The 19,711-nt window shown below is 44.1% G+C and overlaps 1 protein-coding gene across 1 annotated transcript; it reads right to left on the reverse strand.

Moving 5' to 3' along the window:
• Window positions 1-18,732: 18,732 nt before the first annotated feature.
• Window positions 18,733-19,498, reverse strand: LOC119514476 (reprimo-like protein). The gene has a single exon (XM_037810249.1). It carries the CDS (start codon window positions 19,316-19,318, stop codon window positions 18,956-18,958), a length of 363 nt encoding a protein of 120 aa, XP_037666177.1. The 5' UTR covers window positions 19,319-19,498; the 3' UTR covers window positions 18,733-18,955.
• Between the last annotated feature and the right edge of the window lie 213 nt (window positions 19,499-19,711).

Raw genomic sequence — 19,711 nt, forward strand, 5'->3', positions numbered from 1 at the left:
ATACCATGATGTGTTGGGTTTTACAATGGGAATTTATTAACTTTCTAGCTTACAGTTCTGAGGACATGAAAATGTCCAAATTAAGGCATTATCAAGGCAATACCTTCTTCCTGAAAACTGGCTGCCGGTGATCCTGGACTCCTCTGTCACATGGCAAGACACATGGCGGCATCTGCTGGTCTCTCCCTTCTCTTCCAGGGGTCATTACTTCCAGCTTCTTGCTTCCATGGCTTTCTCTCTTTGCTGTCACTCTTAGCAGCCATCTTTGCCAGTGGGCTCTCAACTTTCACAAGTGCCAGTTTCCTTTTGTGTGTCCTGGTGGTGGGCTCTCCTACCTGGAGAAGATGGGGGAATCACAGCAAGCAGCTGTGAGCCAGGTAGCTTCCCCAATGTGAACCACTACATTATGAGAATCAGAATCTCAGGGCCCATGGGGGCGTCTGCCCACCTGCTCTCTGCACCCTGCTCCATCCCCTGCCTCTCTCAGCGCACTCATCACCACATAAATGATTCAAAACCGTGGCCTCAGCCTCCACATCTGGGTGGCCTTTCATGTAGGCCCTCCATAGCTACCTGAGAACATTCTCTAGTCATGGTTTGCCTTCTCAGGAGAGAAAAATCTTCTTTCAAGTTGTAACTGACCTCCTGGGTTAAGATCAGGGGATGAGATCACATGGTTCAACTGTGGCTGTGTGCCATAAAGTAATCACATGGCCTAGCTACAGGAGAAGCTGGAAAATTTAACTGTTAGCTGGGCAACCATGTGCCTAGCTAAAAATTCTATTGCTATATGTTTCAGTTATCCACTGTCAGAACAATGCTACTTAACAAACAACCATAAAACTTCATTGGAATGGACTATAAACATTTATTTGTGCTCATGAGTCCTTGGGTCACCCAGGCAGTTCTGCTGCTCTGCGCTGGGCTTGGCAGGGCTCACTCTTTCATCTACACCAAGCTGTGAGCCAGCTAGGACACCTTGCTGATCTTGGCTGAGTTCACTCCTGTTCACAAGGACTCAGCCGAGACTACTGAGTAAACAAAGTTCTGGTCCATGTGGTCCCTCATCCTCCAGCGGGCTCATGGTGTGGCAGGGAGAGCAGAAGCCTCGGATCTGGCATGCCATCCTTCCCATCACATCCCATTAGCCCAAGCGAGTCACAAGGCAGCTTAGAGCCAAGGAGGGGTGGGGATGGTGTAATAGTGTCTTCTTCTTGATGGGAGGAGCCATAAAATTGTATTGCGAAGGGTGTGGAAATAGAGAGGCCATTGATTGGGGCCATCGATGCACACAATCCACCTCACTAAACAAAGGGGAGAGTGGTTATCAAGAAACAATGCCAGCTGTCACCCATCAGCCAGGAAAGATGAGCTAAATCAAGTTTAGAAAGCAACATGGTGACAGATGTGGCAGGCAAATAGCCTCCACATCCTGGTCCCAAATAAGATGAAAGACTGCCAGGGAATACTTACACCTGGAAATACTTGCGCTTTGTGGGTGGGATTCATTTCCAAATGCTATATAATTGTGTGTGCTTTTCATGATTAAAAAATATTTAACTTTTAACTCAATAGGTCCACTTCTAGGAATTTATCCTAAAATCAGATCATTAAGAATCAGATGATTGCACCAACAATGTTTGTTGCGATGCCTTTTATAGTATTGAAAAAGTAGGAACGATCTAAATGTCTGTCAGTTGAGGACTTGTTACATAAGTTAAATAATTTATAGAACACCCCAAACAGGAAGTACCATGGTCATTAGAGATAATGATGTAGAAGAGATCTTTATTCATAAACAGGAAAAGAGGTTTATATTAAATGAAAAAGCAGATTATAAAACAGTACAAATAAAAAGCAGATTATAAAACAATACAAATAATTATATCACTTCTTATAAATATATATCCATATGTATATGTTTGCATAGTAATCTGGAAGAATAACAGTGAGGTTCTCTATGTGACAGAATCATAATTTTTTTAAATTCATTTTTATTGAGATATATTCACATACCATACAGTCATCCATGGTGTACAATCAACTGTTCACAGTACCTTCCTATAGTTGTGGATTCATCACCACAATCTATTTTTGAACATTTTCCTTACTCCAGAAAGAATCAGAATCATAATAAAAAATAAAAATAAAAAAACACCCAAATCACCCTCACCCATCCCACTCTATTTTTCATTTAGTTTTTGTCCCCATTTTTGTACTCTTCCATCCATACACTGGATAAAGGGAGTGCGATCCACAGGGTTTTCACAATCACACTGTCACCCCTTGTAAGCTACATTGTTATACAGTCGTCTTCAAGAGTCAAGGCTACTGGGTTGGAGTTTGGTAGTTTCAGGTATTTACTTCTAGCTATTCCAATATATTAAAAGCTAAAAAGTGCTATCTATATAGTGCATAAGAATGTCCACCAGAGTGACCGCTCAACTTCATTTGAAATCTCTCAGCCACTAAAGCTTTATTTCATTTCATTTCACATTCCCCTTTTGGTCAAGAAAATGTTCCCAATTCCATGATGCCAGGTCCAGATTCATCCCTGGGAGTCAAATCCTGTGTTGCCAAGGAGATTTACACCTCTGGGAGTCAGGTCCCATGTAGTGGGGAGAGCAGTGAGATCACCTGCCAAGGTGGCTTAGTTAGAGAGAGAGGGCCATGTCTGAGCAAGAAAGAGGCAATCAGGGGGAGACTCTTAGGCACAATTATAAGCAGGTTTAGCCTCTCCTTGTAGCAACAAGCTTCATAGGGGCAAGCACCAAGACAGAGGGCTCAGCACATCAAGCCGTCAGTCCCCAATGTTTGTGAGAACATCAGCAACAATCCAGGTGAGGAAGTCCAACACCTCTGCAGAATCATAATTTTGTGTGGCTGAAGTTTTGAATTTTTTCACAACAAAGATGGATATCTTGCATAAAATAAATGGGGAGGGGGATGTTTCAAAGAGCAGGAAAAAGTGGTCTATTAGACAAGAAGACACGTCTTAGGTTGGGTTCCCTAGAAGCAGTGTTTGAGATAAGGCTTCTTGGGTTTATTTTGAGTGTTCTCAGGAGAAGGGGGTGAAGGAAGGAGGAGACAACAGGGGAGGAACTAAGTAAGAAAGTGCTCTTGTCCGGTGACTGGGTTCACCTGACCCCACAGTGAGCTCTCAAGCACGAAGTACAGAGTTAGCCCCAGCTTGTACCTCCATGTCAGACAGCCATTGGATAATTTCCCAGATAAGGCAGCCCCTGTTCAGCCAAGGACAATTATCCAGAGAAGAGAAGAGGGCAAACCAACAAAGACAGCTCTTGGGGGTGAGCACAGAAGCCCATGAAGGGCATCCAGGAAGATAGCATCAGCATCGACTACACTAAACCTGGACTTGGCCAGAATGTAGATGCAAAGACCTCAAGAAGAGTAAGATCTAGACAGTATCAAAAGAAAAAAGCCAGATCAAAAACTCCTTGGGAAATGTGGAAAGAGCAGGAGCCAGAAGAAGCAAGTAGTAGTGGGGACAGAGATCAGCTCTGTGGGTAAGGTGGGAAAGGGGAGCCTGAACATGGGAGATTAAAGGTTAAAGATTTTTCTTCCTGATAGATTCCAATTATATCTTCCAAGTCCTACAACAACCAAAGATCAGGTTTCCCAGTGAACACCTGTGAGGAGTACACATCGATCATTGGTTGTAGGAGTCAAAGGTTCATGGGCTCTGATGACCTGGTGGCATGAGAAAGACGAGAGAAAAAATCAAGAAATAGAATGGATGCAGCAGAGGAAAGTAGAGGTGATATTGGGGAGAGCAAACAACAGGCAGTTCAGCAGCAAAGGAAAGAGGTAGTTTCAAAGAGTTAAAGGATGGACTAGCTTAGCATTGTGAATAAACAATCTTAGCAGCTGTTTCCTCATCAGAAACAATGCAAGAGAGAAGATAGTGGGGCAACATCTTTAAAGTACTGGAAGATAAATAATTGGCAGCCTAGAATTCTATACCCAGTGAAATACATTTAGGGAAATGCAAATCAAAATCACAATGGGATACCACTTCATACCCACTAGGATGGCTATTTAAAAAAAAAAAGTTTTGGCAAGGATATGGAGAAACAGGAACCCTCATACATTGCTAATGGGAATGTAAATTGGTATAGCTGCTGTGAAAATAATTTGGCATGCAGAAAGCTAAAAACAGAATTACCATATGATCTGGCCATCACACTTCTAGGAATATACCCAAAAGAATTGAAAACAGGAACTCAAACAGACATTTGTACACCAATGTTCACTGCACCATTATCCAAACTACTAAAAAAAAAAAAAAAGGAGGAAGCAACCCAAGTGTCCAACAACAAATGAATAAATAAACAAAATGTTGCATACACAGACAATGGAATGTTACTAAGCCATGAAAAGGAGTGAAATGCTGATATAGGCTACAACATGGAAGAACCTTGAAAACATCATGTTGAGTGAAATACCCAGATGCAAAACAACAAATATTGTATGATTCTGCTAATATGTCTGTCCTGGTTTGCTACTGCTGCCTTTTTGCAAAACACCAGAAATGGATCGGCTTTTATAAAGGGGGTTTATTTGGTTACAAAGTTACAGTCTTAAGGCCATAAAGTGTCCAAGGTAAGGGGGTACCTTCACTGAAGGATGGCCATCGGTGTCAGGAAAACCTCTGTTAGCTCAGAAGGCTTGTGACTGCCATCCGCTGGCTCCCAGTTGGTGTTTCAAAATGGTGTACTCCAAAATGTTGCTCTTGGGGGTTTTTTGTCCTCTCTTACCTGCAGTTCCTCTTCAAAATATCACTCTCAGTTGCTCTTGGGGCATTTGTCCTCTCTTTGCTTCTCTGGAGCAAAAGTCTGCTTTCAACAGCCATCTTCAAAGTGTCCCTTTTGGCTGTAGCAAGCTTGCTCCTTCTGTCTGCGCTTATATAGGGCTCCAGTAAACTAATCAAGGCCCATGCTGAATGGGCGGGGCCACACCTCCATGGAAATTATCCAATCAGAGTTATCACCTACAGCTGGGTGGGTCACATCTCCATGGAAACAACCTAATCCAAACATTCCGACTTAATCAACACTAATACATCAGCCCCCACAAGATTGTATCAAAGAACATGGCTTTTTCTGGGGGACATAATATATACAAACTGGTACAATGTCCTACCTAGAACTGGAATTGCCATTGTCTTATGATAATTCTATATTTAACTTTCTGAGGAACCACTAAACTGGTTTCCACAGCAGCTACACCAATTTACATTCCCACCAACAATGTATGAGGGTTTCTATTTCTCCACATCCTTGCTAACACTTATTTTCTGTGTGTGTGTGTGTGTGTGTGTGTGTGTGTGTGTGTGTGTGTGTAAAATAGCCCTCCTAGTGGGTCTGAAATTATCTCATTGTAGTTTTGATTTGCATTTCCCTAACGGCTAATGAAGTTAAGCATCTTTCATGTGCTTATTGGAAATTTGTATATCTTCTCTGGAGAAATGTCTATTCAGGTCCTTTGTCCATTTTTAAATTGGATTGTCTTTCTCACTGTTGAATTGTAGGATTTCTTTATATTTTTTGGATATAAACCATTACCAAATATATGACTTCCAAATATTTTCTCCCATCTTGTAGGTGGTCTTTTCACTTTCTTGATAATGTCCTTTGATTGACAAAAGTTCTAAATTTGATGAAGTCAAATTTATCTATTTTTCCTTTTGCTCCGTGTGCTTTTGGTGTAAAGTCTGAGAATATGTTGCTAAATACAAAGTCCTGGAGATAAGTCCCTATGTTTTCTTGAAAGAATTTTATACTATTTGCTCTTATATTTATGTCATTATTCCATTTTGAATTAATTTATCTCTTTATAGGTAGGAGTCCAAATTCACTTATTTGTTGAACAGGGCATTTTTTTGCCCATTGAATGTACTTGGCATCCTTCTTGAAAATCAACTGGCCATAGATGTGTGGGTTTATTTCCAGACCCTCAATTCTATTCCATTGGTCTCTGTGCCAAATCTTGTGTCAGTAACACACTGTTTTAATTACTGTTGCTTTGTAATTAAATCAGGAGGTGTGAGTCCTCCAACTTTGTTCTTTTTCGAGATTGGTTTGGCTACTTGGGGCCCCTTGCAAATATGAACTTAAGGATTGGCTTTTCCATTTCTGTACAAAAGGCTGCTGGAGTTTATCGCGGGTAGCACTGAATTTGTAGATCACATTGCCATCTTAAGAACATTAAGTCTTCCGTTCCATGAACACAGGAGGTCTTTCATTTATTTAGTTCTCCTTTAATTTTTTCAGCAAGGTTTTGCAGTTTTCATTGTTCACCTCCCTGGTTAAATTTATTCCTAGATATTTTATTCTTTTAGATACTATTGTAAATGGAGTGGCTTTTGTAATTTCCTTTTCGGATCATTCATTACTGGTGTATAGAAATATAACTAACTTTCATGTTGATCTTTTACCCCGCAACATTGCTGAATTTGTATATTAGTTCTAGCCACTTCCTTGTGGATTCTTTGAGATTTCAGTTCCGTGCTCTTCTCCAGACCTCTCCTCTTTCTTTTCTTCTCAGCTGGTAGAGCTTCCTTTAGTTATTTCTTGCAGGTCAGGTCTGTTGTTAAAAAATTCTCTCAGCATTTGTTTGTCTGAAAATTTTAAACTCTCCCTCAATTGTGAAGGGGAGCTTTGCTGGATAAAGAATTCTTGGCTGGCAATTTTTCTCTTTCAGAATCTTAAATATGTCATACCACTGTCTTCTCACCTCCAAGATGCCCACTGAGTAGTCAGTACTTAGTCTTCTGTGGTTTCCCTTGCATGTGGTGAATTGCTTCTCTCTTGCTGCTTTCAGAACTTTCTCCTTCTCTTCAGCATTGACAGTTTGATCAGTATATGTCTCACAGTGGGCTTATTTGGATTTTTTCTATTTGGAGTTCATCAAGCATCTTTCATTTGCATATTTATCTCATTTAGAAAGGTTGGGAAGTTTTTCCCAACTATGTCATGAAACACTCTTCCTAGCACTTTACTCTTTTCTTCTGGGACACCAACAATTCTTATATACAGTGTTGAACAACTGGTGAAAGTGGGCATCATTGCTTCTTCCTCATCTTAGTGGGAAAACTTTCAGTTTTGCACTATGAAGGATAATGTTTGCTGTGGGATTTTCATAAATGTCCTTTTATCATGTTGAGAAGGTTCCCTTCTTGTTCTAGTTTTCTGGGGGGTTTTATCATGAAAGTTTGTTGGACTTTGTCAAATGCCTTTTCAGCATCAACTGAGATGATCACATGTTTTTTTTTTTCGTTCCCTTTAGGTGATGTGAATTTCACGTCATTAAAAAAAAAAAGATAAAGACATTTTCTGACCTACAAAAGCTGAAAGTATTCGTTGCCAGCAGATTTGTTCAACAAGAAACGTTAAAGGAAGTCTGTAAGGCAGAGGAAATGTTATCAAATGGAAACATGGATCTACAAGAAGGAATGAAGAGCACCAGAAATGGTAACTACATAGAAAAATATACAACATTTTTGTTCTTAGTATTTAAATTGCTTTAAAACATAATTGGGTGGGAGGTGGGGCAAGATGGCGGACTGGTGAGCTGTATGTTTTAGTTACTCCTCCAGGAAAGTAGGTAGAAAGCCAGGAATTGCGTGGACTGGACACCACAGAGCAATCTGACTTTGGGCATACTTCATACAACACTCATGAAAACATGGAACTGCTGAGATCAGCGAAATCTGTAAGTTTTTGTGGCCAGGGGACCCTCACCCCTCCCTGCCAGGCTCTGTCCCATGGGAGGAGAGGCTGTCAGCTCCGGGAAGGAGAAGGGAGAACTGCAGTGGCAGCCCTTATAGGAAACTCATTCTACTGATCCAAACTCCAACCATAGATACACTGAGACCAGACACCAGACAATCTAAGAGCAGCCAGCCCAGCAGAGAGGAGACAGGCATAGAAAAAAAACAGCATGAAAAACTCCAAAATAAAAGCAGAGGATTTTTGGAGTTCTGGTGAACATAGAAAGGGGAAGGGCAGAGCTCAGGCCTGGAGGCTCATATGCAAATCCCGAAGAAAAGGTGATCTCTCTGCCCTGTGGACATTTCCTTAATGGCCTTAATTGCTTTGTCCCTTAGCATTTCAATAACCCATTAGATCTGTGAGGAGGGCCCCCCCTTTTTTTTTTCTTTTTCTAAAACAATTACTCTAAGAAGCCCAATACAGAAAGCCTCAAAGACTTGCAATTTGGGCAGGTCAAGACAAGAGCAGAACTAAGAGAGCTCTGAGACAAAAGGCAATAATCCAGTGGCTGAAAAAATTCACTAAACACCACAACTTCCCAGGAAAAGGGGGGTGTCCACTCACAGCCATCATCCTGGTGGACAGGAAACACTCCTGCCCATCGCCAGCCCCATAGCCCAGAGCTGCCCCAGACAACCCAGTGTGACGGAAGTGCTTCAAATAACAGGCACACACCACAAAACTAGGCGTGGACATTAGCCTTCCATGCAACCTCAGCTGATTGTCCCAGAGTTGGGAAGGTGGAGCAGTGTGAATTAACAAAGCCCCATTCAGCCATCATTTCAGCAGACTGGGAGCCTCCCTACACAGTCCGGCAGCCCAGAACCACCCTGGGGGGACGGCACTCACCTGTGACATAGCACAGTCATCCCTCAACAGAGGACTAGGGGGTGCACGGCCTGGAACAGGGACCCACTCGCAAGTCTCAGGAGCCATACGCCAATACCAAGGACTTGTGGGTCAGTGGCAGAGACAAACTGTGGCAGGACAGAACTGAAGGATTAGACTATTGCAGCAGCTTTAAAACTCCAGGATCACCAGGGAGATTTGATTGTTAGGGCCACCCCCCCTCCCTGACTGCCCAGAAACACACCCCATATACAGGCTGGGCAACACCAACTACACACGCAAACTTGGTTCACCAATTGGACCCCACAAGACTCACTCCCTCACTCACCACAAAGGCAAAGAAGGGGAGAACTGGCTTGTGGAGAACAGGTGGCTCGTGGACACTACCTGCTGGTTAGTTAGAGAAACTGTATTCCATGAAGCTGTAGATCTGATAAATTAGAGATAAGGACTTCAATTGGTCTACAAATCCTAAAATAACCCTATCAAGTTCAGCAAATGCCAAGAGGCCAAAAACAACAGAAAATTACAAAGCATATGAAAAAACCAGACGATATGGATAACCCAAGCCCAAGCACCCAAATCAAAAGTTCAGAAGGGACACAGCACATAGAGCAGCTACTCAAAGAACTAAAGATGAACAATGAGACCATAGTATGGGACACAAAGGATATCAAGAAGACCCTAGAAGAGCATAAAGAAGACATTGCAAGACTAAATAAAAAAATAGATGATCTTATGGAAATTAAAGAAACTGTTGACCAAATTAAAAAGATTCTGGACACTCATAGTAGAAGACTAGAGGAAGGTGAACAACAAATCAGTGACCTGGAAGATGACACAATGGAAAATGAAAGCATAAAAGAAAGAATGGGGAAAAAATTGAAAAAATCGAAATGGACCTCGGGGATATGATAGATAATATAAAACGTCCGAATATAAGACTCATTGGTGTTCCAGAAGGGGAAGAAAAGGGTAAAGATCTAGGAAGAGTATTCAAAGAAATTGTTGGGGAAAACTTCCCAAATATTCTAAACAACACAAACACACAAATCATAAATGCCCAGCGAACTCCAAATAGAATAAATCCAAATAAACCCACTCCGAGACATATTCTGATCACACTGCCAAACACGGAAGAGAAGGAGCGACTTCTGAAAGCAGCAAGAGAAAAGGAATTCACCACATACAAAGGAAACAGCATAAGACTAAGTAGTGACTACTCAGCAGCCACCATGGAGGCGAGAAGGCAGTGGCACAATATATTTAAAATTCTGAGTGAGAAAAATTTCCAACCAAGAATACTTTATCCAGCAAAGCTCTCCTTCAAATTTGAGGAAGAGCTTAAATTTTTCACAGACAAACAAATGCTGAGAGAATTTGCTAACAAGAGACCTGCCCTACTGGAGATACTCAAGGGAGCCCTACAGACAGAGAAACAAAGAAAGGACAGAGAGACTTGGAGAAAGGTTCAGTACTAAAGAGATTTGGTATGGGTACAATAAAGGATATTAATAGAGAGAGGGGAAAAATATATATGACAAACATAAACCAAAGGATAAGATGGCTGATTCAAGAAATGCCCTCATGGTTATAATGGTGAATGTAAATGGATTAAACTCCCCAATTAAAAGATATAGATTCGCAGAATGGATAAAAAAAAATGAACCATCAATATGTTGCATACAAGACACTCATCTTAGACACAGGGACACAAAGAAATTGAAAGTGAAAGGATGGAAAAAAATATTTCATGCAAGCTACAGCCAAAAGAAAGCAGGTGTAGCAATATTAATCTCGGATAAAATAGACTTTAAATGCAGGGATGTTTTGAGAGACAAAGAAGGCCACTACATACTAATAAAAGGGGCAATTCAACAAGAAGAAATAACAATCATAAATGTGTATGCACCCAATCAAGGTGCCACAAAATACATGAGAGAAACACTGGCAAAAGTAAAGGAAGCAATTGATGTTTCCACAATAATTGTGGGAGACTTCAACACATCACTCTCTCCTATAGATAGATCAACCAGACAGAAGACCAATAAGGAAATTGAAAACCTAAACAATCTGATAAATGAATTAGATTTAACAGACATATACAGAACATTACATCCCAAATCACCAGGATACACATACTTTTCTAGTGCTCACGGAACTTTCTCCAGAATAGATCATATGCTGGGACATAAAACAAGCCTCAATAAATTTAAAAAGATTGAAATTATTCAAAGCACATTCTCTGACCACAATGGAATACAATTAGAAGTCAATAACCATCAGAGACTTAGAAAATTCACAAATACCTGGAGGTTAAACTACACACTCCTAAACAATCAGTGCATTAAAGAAGAAATAGCAAAAGAAATTGCTAAATATAAAGAGATGAATGAAAATGAGAACACAACATACCAAAACCTATGGGATGCAGCAAAAGCAGTACTGAGGGGGAAATTTATAGCACTAAATGCATATATTCAAAAGGAAGAAAGAGCCAAAATCAAAGAACTAATGGAACAACTAAAGAAGGTAGAAAATGAACAGCAAACCAATCCTAAACCAAGTAGAAGAAAAGAAATAACAAGGATTAAAGCAGAAATAAACGACATAGAGAACAAAAAAACCATAGAGAGGATAAATATCACCAAAAGTTTGTTCTTCGAGAAGATCAACAAGATTGACAAGCCCCTAGCTAGACTGACAAAATCAAAAAGAAAGAAGATGTATATAAACAAAATAATGAATGAAAAAGGTGACATAACTGCAGATCCTGAAGAAATCAAAAAAATTATAAGAGGATACTATGAACAACTGTATGGCAACAAACTAGATAATGTAGAGGAAATGGACAATTTCCTGGAAACATATGAACAACCTAGGCTGACCAGAGAAGAAATAGAAGACCTCAACCAACCCATCACAAGCAAAGAGATCCGATCAGTCATCAAAAATATTCCCACAAATAAATGCCCAGGGCCAGATGGCTTCACAGGGGAATTCTACCAAACTTTCCAGAAAGAACTGACACCAGTCTTACTCAAACTCTTTCAAAACATTGAAGAAAATGGAACACTACCTAACTCATTTTATGAAGCTAACATCAATCTAATACCAAAACCAGGCAAACATGCTACAAAAAAGGAAAGCTACTGGCCAATCTCCCTAAGGAATATAGATGCAAAAATCCTCAACAAAATACTTGCAAATCGAATCCAAAGACACATTAAAAAAATCATACACCATGACCAAGTGGGGTTCATTCCAGGCATGCAAGGATGGTTCAACATAAGAAAATCAATCAATGTATTACAACACATTAAAAATTCGAAAGGGAAAAATCAAATGATCATCTCAATAGATGCTGAAAAAGCATTTGACAAAATCCAGCATCCGTTTTTGATAAAAGCACTTCAAAAGGTAGGAATTGAAGGAAACTTCCTCAATATGATAAAGAGCATATATGAAAAACCCACAGCCAGCATAGTACTCAATGGTGAGAGACTGAAAGCCTTCCCTCTAAGATCAGGAACAAGACAAGGATGCCCGCTGTCACCACTGTTATTCAACATTGTGCTGGAAGTGCTAGCCAGGGCAATCCGGCAAGACAAAGAAATAAAAGGCATCCAAATTGGAAAAGAAGAAGTAAAACTGTCATTGTTTGCAGATGATATGATCTTATATCTGGAAAACCCTGAGAAATCGACGATACAGCTACTAGAGCTAATAAACAAATTTAGCAAAGTAGCGGGATACAAGATTAATGCACATAAGTCAGTAATGTTTCTGTATGCTAGAAATGAACAAACTGAAGAGACACTCAAGAAAAAGATACCATTTTCAATAGCAACTAAAAAAATCAAGTACCTAGGAATCAACTTAACCAAAGATGTAAAAGACCTATACAAAGAAAACTACATAACTCTACTAAAAGAAATAGAAGGGGACCTTAAAAGATGGAAAAATATTCCATGTTCATGGATAGGAAGGCTAAATGTCATTAAGATGTCAATTCTACCCAAACTCATCTACAGATTCAATGCAATCCCAATCAAAATTCCAACAACCTACTTTGCAGACTTGGAAAAGCTAGTTATCAAATTTATTTGTAAAGGGAAGATGCCTCAAATTGCTAAAGACACTCTAAAAAAGAAAAACGAAGTGGGAGGACTTACACTCCCTGACTTTGAAGCTTATTATAAAGCCACAGTTTTCAAAACAGCATGGTACTGGCACAAAGATAGACATATAGATCAATGGAATCGAATTGAGAATTCGGAGATAGATCCCCAGATCTATGGCCAACTGATCTTGGATAAGGCCCCCAAAGTCACTGAACTGAGTCATAATGGTCTTTTCAACAAATGAGGCTGGGAGAGTTGGATATCTATATCCAAAAGAATGAAAGAGGACCCCTACCTCACCCCCTACACAAAAATTAACTCAAAATGGACGAAATATCTCAATATAAAAGAAAGTACCATAAAACTCCTAGAAGATAATGTAGGAAAACATCTTCAAGACCTTGTATTAGGCGGCCACTTCCTAGACTTTACACCCTAAGCACAAGCAACAAAAGAAAAAATAGACAAATGGGAATTCCTCAAGCTTAGAAGTTTCTGCACCTCAAAGGAATTTCTCAAAAAGGTAAAGAGGCAGCCAACTCAATGGGAAAAAAGTTTTGGAAACCATGTATCTGACAAAAGACTGATATCTTGCATATATAAAGAAATCCTACAACTCAATGACAATAGTACAGACGGCCCAATTATAAAATGGGCAAAAGATACGAAAAGACAGCTCTCTGAAGAGGAAATACAAATGACCAAGGAACACATGAAAAAAATGTTCAGCTTCACTAGCTATTAGAGAGATGCAAATTAAGACCACAATGAAATACCATCTAACACCAGTTAGAATGGCTGCCATTAAACAAACAGGAAACTACAAATGCTGGAGGGGATGTGGAGAAATTGGAACTCTTATTCATTGTTGGTGGGACTGTATAATGGTTCAGCCACTCTGGAAGTGAGTCTGGCAGTTCCTTGGAAAACTAGATATAGAGTTACCATTTGATCCAGCGATTGCACTTCTCAGTATATACCTGGAAGATCGGAAAGCAGTGACACGAACAGATATCTGCACGCCAATGTTCATAGCAGCATTATTCACAATTGCCAAGAGATGGAAACAACCCAAATGTCCTTCAACAGATGAGTGGATAAATAAAATTTGGTATATACACACGATGGAATACTACACAGCAGTAAGAAGGAACGATCTCGTGAAACATATGACAACATGGATGAACCTTGAAGACATAATGCTGAGTGAAATAAGCCAGGCACAAAAAGAGAAATATTATATGCTACCACTAATGTGAACTTTGAAAAATGTAAAACAAATGGTTTATAATGTAGAATGTAGGGGAACTAGCAATAGAGAGCAATTAAGGAAGGGGGAACAATAATCCAAGAAGAACAGATAAGCTATTTAATGTTCTGGGGATGCCCAGGAATGACTATGGTCTGTTAATTTCTGACGGATATAGCAGGAAGAAGTTCACAGAAATGTTGCTATATTAGGTAACTTTCTTGGGGTAAAGTAGGAACAGGTTGGAAGTAAAGCAGTTATCTTAGGTTAGTTGTCTTTGAAATGTTCTTTTATTGTATGTTTGTTTTTTTTTAATTTTTTTTTTCATACAGTTGATTGAAAAAGGAAAAAAAAGTTAAAAAAAAAAAACAAGGAAAAAAATATGTAGAGCCCCCTTGAGGAGCCTGTGGAGAATGCAGGGGTATTGGCCTACCCCACCTCGATGGTTGCTAACATGACCACAGGCATAGGGGACTGGTGGTTTGGTGGGTTGAGCCCTCTACCATAGGTTTTATCCTTGGGAAGACGGTTGCTGCAAAGGAGAGCCTAGGCCTCCCTATAATTGTGCCTAAGAGCCTCCTCCCGAATGCCTCTTTGTTGCTCAGATGTGGCCCTATCTCTCTAGCTAAGCCAACTTGAAAGGTGAAGTCACTGTCCTGCCCCCCTACGTGGGATCAGACACCCAGGGGAGTGAATCTCCCTGGCAACGTGGAATATGACTCCCGGGGAGGAATGTAGACCTGGCATCGTGGGACGGAGAACATCTTCTTGACCAGAAGGGGGATGTGAAAGGAAATGAAATAAGCTTCAGTGGCAGAGAGATTCCAAAAGGATCCAAGAGGTCACTCTGGTGGGCACTCTTACGCACAATTTAGACAACCATTTTTAGGTTCTAAAGAATTGGGGTAGCTGGTGGTGGATACCTGAAACTATCAAACTACAACCCAGAACCCATGAATCACGAAGACAAGTGTATAAAAATGGAGCTTATGAGGGGTGACAATGGGATTGGGAAAGCCATAAGGACCACACTCCCCTTTGCCTAGTTTATGGATGGATGAGTAGAAAAATAGGGGAAGGAAACAAACAAACAAACAGACAAAGGTACCCAGTGTTCTTTTTTACTTCAATTGCTCTTTTTCACTTTAATTATTATTCTTGTTATTTTTGTGTGTGTGCTAATGAAGGTGTCAGGGATTGATTTAGGTGATGAATGTACAACTATGTAATGGTACTGCGAACAATCGAATGTACAATTTGTTTTGTATGACTGCGTGGTATGTGAATATATCTCAGTAAAATGAAAATAAAAAATAAATAAATAAAACTGGGGAGGAGGTTTGAGTGTATGTGTTGCACGTGTATGGCTTCTCCCCACAATTGGAGTGTTGGATGTGGGCCAATTGTATCTGGACCCACCACTTCTTCTCAGGTTTCATTCTTTCCCACTGATGCCACCCCTGGTTCTCTAGGCTGCTCTTGGTCTGCAGTGAGTTGGGTTCTCAGGGGAGCTTGGGGAGGACAACTCCCAGCAGCTGCAGCTGAGCATCCCCAGGGTGAACTCAGCTCAGACCAGCAAATGGAAAAGTAAGTGGAGGTGGCAAGGTAAACTCTCCCTACTGCCCCCCATCCTGGGGGACATCCTGCCAGGGAGGGCACATCTGACACCAGAAATACCAACCCTGACTCAGAGGAAGAAAAGTGGAGGTGCCCTGAGGTGCCTGGCCCTAAGGAGCAGAGCAGGTGCAGGAGCGGGGGGTGGGGGCCAGGGTGCTTCAGGCTGGGGCTGGACTCTAGCTCTGCCACCCCTTTGCTCACCCTGAACCTGGCACAGCATGGCCCACAGCAGCCTCACAGTGGGCACTGGCTGCATGAATGGACTTGGGCAAACTCGTTAGACTGAGCCTTAGTCTCCCCTCCTACAAAACAGGAAAGTAGGAGAAGGTGTGCTCCTCTTACTCACCAAGATTCTGCAAGCCTGAGATCACAGACAGTGGAAAATAGAGTCGCACTGGGAGGTCCTGGCTCTGCCCCTTCTCAGTAGATCTGGGAAACCTCATCTGTAAAAGGGAGCAGAAATGAACCCTTCCCACAGGGATGTGGGGTAAAGCATGGAGTCGGAGTTGGGCACAGTAGACAGTCATACACGATTTTCATCCTGCTTATGGAAGTTCTTTGGAAACTACAAAATGCTTTGCAAATATGAGATGCTGCTCTTCTGTCCAGGGATCCCATGTCATAGAACCAAATATATTTTACTGAGAAAGAGGTCACACAGTAAGCAAAAACAACAGTAATCACAGTAAGTGTCTCTTACATGCCAGGAACTGTGCTGGCTGCTTTACACACTTATCTCTTGTGGGCTGTGGGTCCTAGCGCCTCATTTTGTGCATAAGCAAACTGAGGCACAGAGATGTTGAGTTACTTCTCCAGAGTCACAGAGCTAGGGGGCAGGGCAGCAAGGATTTCAAAGACCAGGGTCCTAGGCTTTCTGTCTTCTGAAGCCAGGACCCTCTGAAATTTGGCCCTTATATCCTGGACAGGCTTTGTAAGAGGAGCTCTCATTGTCTGGATGGAGAACCAGCCCCTTCTGTATCCTCCACCCAGATTGCTCCAGGTTTGGGATTCGCATCCAGGCTCCCCTCCCTCTAGCACTGGGCCTCGTGCTCTTATGTAACTTGGTGCTCCTACCCCCACCCCAGCAGTTAATATAAGGCCACTCAGTAACCACCCTGCAGGACAGCCAGGCCTCAGGGAGAACCAGCAGGCGCGGCAATTGTGGTCCCTCACCCTCCACCCCATCCCAGGATCCCACCACGAGTTGTCTTCTAACCTTGTGGCTTGAAACTGCCTGCAAGTGTGAACATACGCTCATACACATGTGCCTGTAAGCGTGTGCCCCCTGCCACGTGTGCAGATTTGTATATGTGGGTGTACTATTCATGGGAAGGAAGTTTGACAGCAGGTGGTACATGTCTCTGCTGTCCTCTTTTTAAACAGAGAGAAAATCCTACAAAGCTTCCCCATTAATGCTTTCCTTTTCAGCATGTTCAGGAAGCTTAACTCTTGCATTGCCTCCCTCTTGCCCCAGTCACAATTAGTAGCAGACTCATTTTATCAGAAGGAAGTTTCTGTCATGTTCCCTCTAACTCAGACAGCCAGGAAATGGGGTCTAAGCCCATATTCCCGGAACCCTCATTTTCTGGTCATTTGGGGTTTTGCTTGAATGTATGCAGTTGTCTGACCTGCGTTCTCCAAGCCATCAGGTCAACCCAGGCCCCAGACACCTGTCTGGGAAGCCAAATACCCGGGCTGCCTAAATCACTAAAGGCTGCTCTCCCCCAATCAGGCTGAGGCTGCAAGTCACACCAAACCATCAAAAGAACGTTCTCCACATTACAGGTCTTACCCCACGGATGCCTTGCAAGGAGCCCTTGTGCCCCCCGACCTTCACAATCCTGTCCTAACTGGACAAACCCTCCCAGAGCTGAGGCTGGGGCAGGGGGTGGGTGGGAGCGAGACACATCCAGATGATGGTGATTCTGACTGCACAGGAGGGCTTGGGAGCCAGGAAGATTCCGGATTCCTCATAGTCAGTGATCAGCTATGCTTTTGTTGAGATACCTGCCCCCTGCCCCTGGGCCCCAACGATGGAAGACATGAGATTGCATTTCCCATCACTTTTCCTTCCCCAATCCAGTTAAGGCTTCAGCCATCTTTCTTCTCATTCACCTTCACTTCCACTCATAGTAAAAGAAAAAAGAGAGGGGAAAATCCACCAGAGCTCACTCCCAAACCTTCCAAGTAGCAGGGTGTCTGAGTGCGGCTGGCACTAGGCTAAGGGGGCAAGCTCAGGCCACAAGGCCCAGCTCCACCCCCCCCCCCCCCCCGCCCCGGGACCCCATAATTGAATTTTTAATTAGATCCATTTCCCCCCACCCCTTCCCTGGCAATTGAATTTTATTTGTTCATTTTTCTGATTGTTAATTTTACTATATACCCCCTCCCCACTTTTGGACTCAACTCACTGATTTTTTTTTTTTTTTCCTTTCACATAATAGACTCAAATTTCCCAAAGATTTAATTAATCTCGCCAAATGATCAGTGGGCCTGCAGGACCTGCCTTTGTGGCTGCCGGCTCCCCAAACCGTTTTCTTTCGGTTCCCAGGCCACAGCCTCCGCATGGGGCCGGAGCGGGGGCAGGCGGGGATGGTGGGGACCCTGCTCTGCCCCGAAGGCTCGGCTCCCGGGTTGGGAGTCCAGGGGTCTCCACGCAGGGGATAGATTCTCTTGGATCAACTCAGAGTATCCGCCGCTAGGACACACGCCACCCACCCCCAACACACACCTTGACACTCACACACCCTAACACATGCAGACCCACACACCACAGAGGCGCGACTGGGAAGGCCCCGGAAGCCCGACGGCTGCAGTTTTATGACAAGATTTCTTTTAAGTGCAAAATCAGAGCAACAAGCTCAGCTACTCGGATTCTTCAAGAACTCTCCCCGGACCCTGCTCATAACCGACCCCGCGCCGCCCCCCACCCTCTCCACCAGCACAGCAAACTCCCACGCGAGCGATCTCAGCCACAAATTGCATTCCACACCCACTCGCACTCCGCCCCAACTTCTTAAAAATAATGGTTAAGAACCCCCACCCCCTCACCGATACACCCTCCTCTCCCCCTCCAACCTCCCGCCCCCCAGGGTCAAGGCTGAAGCCCCCTCCGGATCAAGCCGGGCGTGGAAGTCCCTTCCCCCGCCGCAGCCGCCAGTCCCGCCGCATCCCGGAACCCGGCGCCCCGAGGCGCGTCGCTGCCCTCCGCGCTGTCCATCCGGAGATGGCTGCAGAGGTCCGGGAGGGGGCGAGGGTCCTGCCCTTCCACATTCTCTTCCTTCAAGAACCGCTGGAGAGCGGGGGCCGCGGCGGGGCGGCGCTCAGTACAGCCCCAGGATGGCGGCGCCCACGTCCTTGGAGGGCCGGCGCTCCTGCACCAGAAAGTTGATCATGCTCTCCGACTTGATGAGCAGGTTGCAGCCCAGGAAGAAGACGCCGAAGACCACGGTGAGCGACAGCACGCAGAGCACAGCGATCTGCGCCACGCGCGACACCCACAGGCTGCGCTCGTCGGGCGCCAGCCCTGCGGGGACCCCGTCGCCGGCCGCCAGCGGGGCGCCCCCGGGGCAGCAGCCCAGCCACGTGCCCAGCCCGGGGCCGCGGTTCCCCAGGGCCGGCCCGCCGCCGCCGCCCGCGCCGCCCGCCGCCTCCAGGCAGCTGTGGTTCAGGAAGGTCGCGTTCATCGCTCGGCCGCCAGCCCCACGTCCCGGCTCGCGGGTCCGGGCGCACGGGGAGGCTGGCCCGCGCCCGCGCGCTCGGGCTCGCTTCGGAGCACCGGGTTGACTGGTGCCTGGGGAGGGAGGAGGGCGGGAGGCCGCCGGCGCCCTGGCACCCCCTCGGGCCGCCTCCCCTGTTCACCCGACGGGAAGCAGCGGCGGAGTGGGGAGAGCAACAGGCAGCGCAGGAGCCGGAGCCGCGGAGCAGCGCGCGTCGCCGTCGCCCGCGGCCCCTCCTCCAGCCACCGCCCGCCCCCTGGGCCCCGCCGCGCCCCTAAGGGCCGGAACGCGCCGCGAGAGCAGCCCCCCACCCATCCCCTCCCCGGTCCGAGGACTGCAAGGGGTCGGGAGACCCGGGAC

The sequence above is a fragment of the Choloepus didactylus genome, chromosome 18 (genome assembly GCF_015220235.1).
Source record: "Choloepus didactylus isolate mChoDid1 chromosome 18, mChoDid1.pri, whole genome shotgun sequence".
Lineage (NCBI taxonomy): Eukaryota > Metazoa > Chordata > Mammalia > Pilosa > Megalonychidae > Choloepus > Choloepus didactylus.

Bases quoted from the DNA above. Each gene is read 5' to 3' on its own strand.
- LOC119514476 (XM_037810249.1), bottom strand. From the start codon at position 19,318: ATGAACGCGACCTTCCTGAACCACAGCTGCCTGGAGGCGGCGGGCGGC.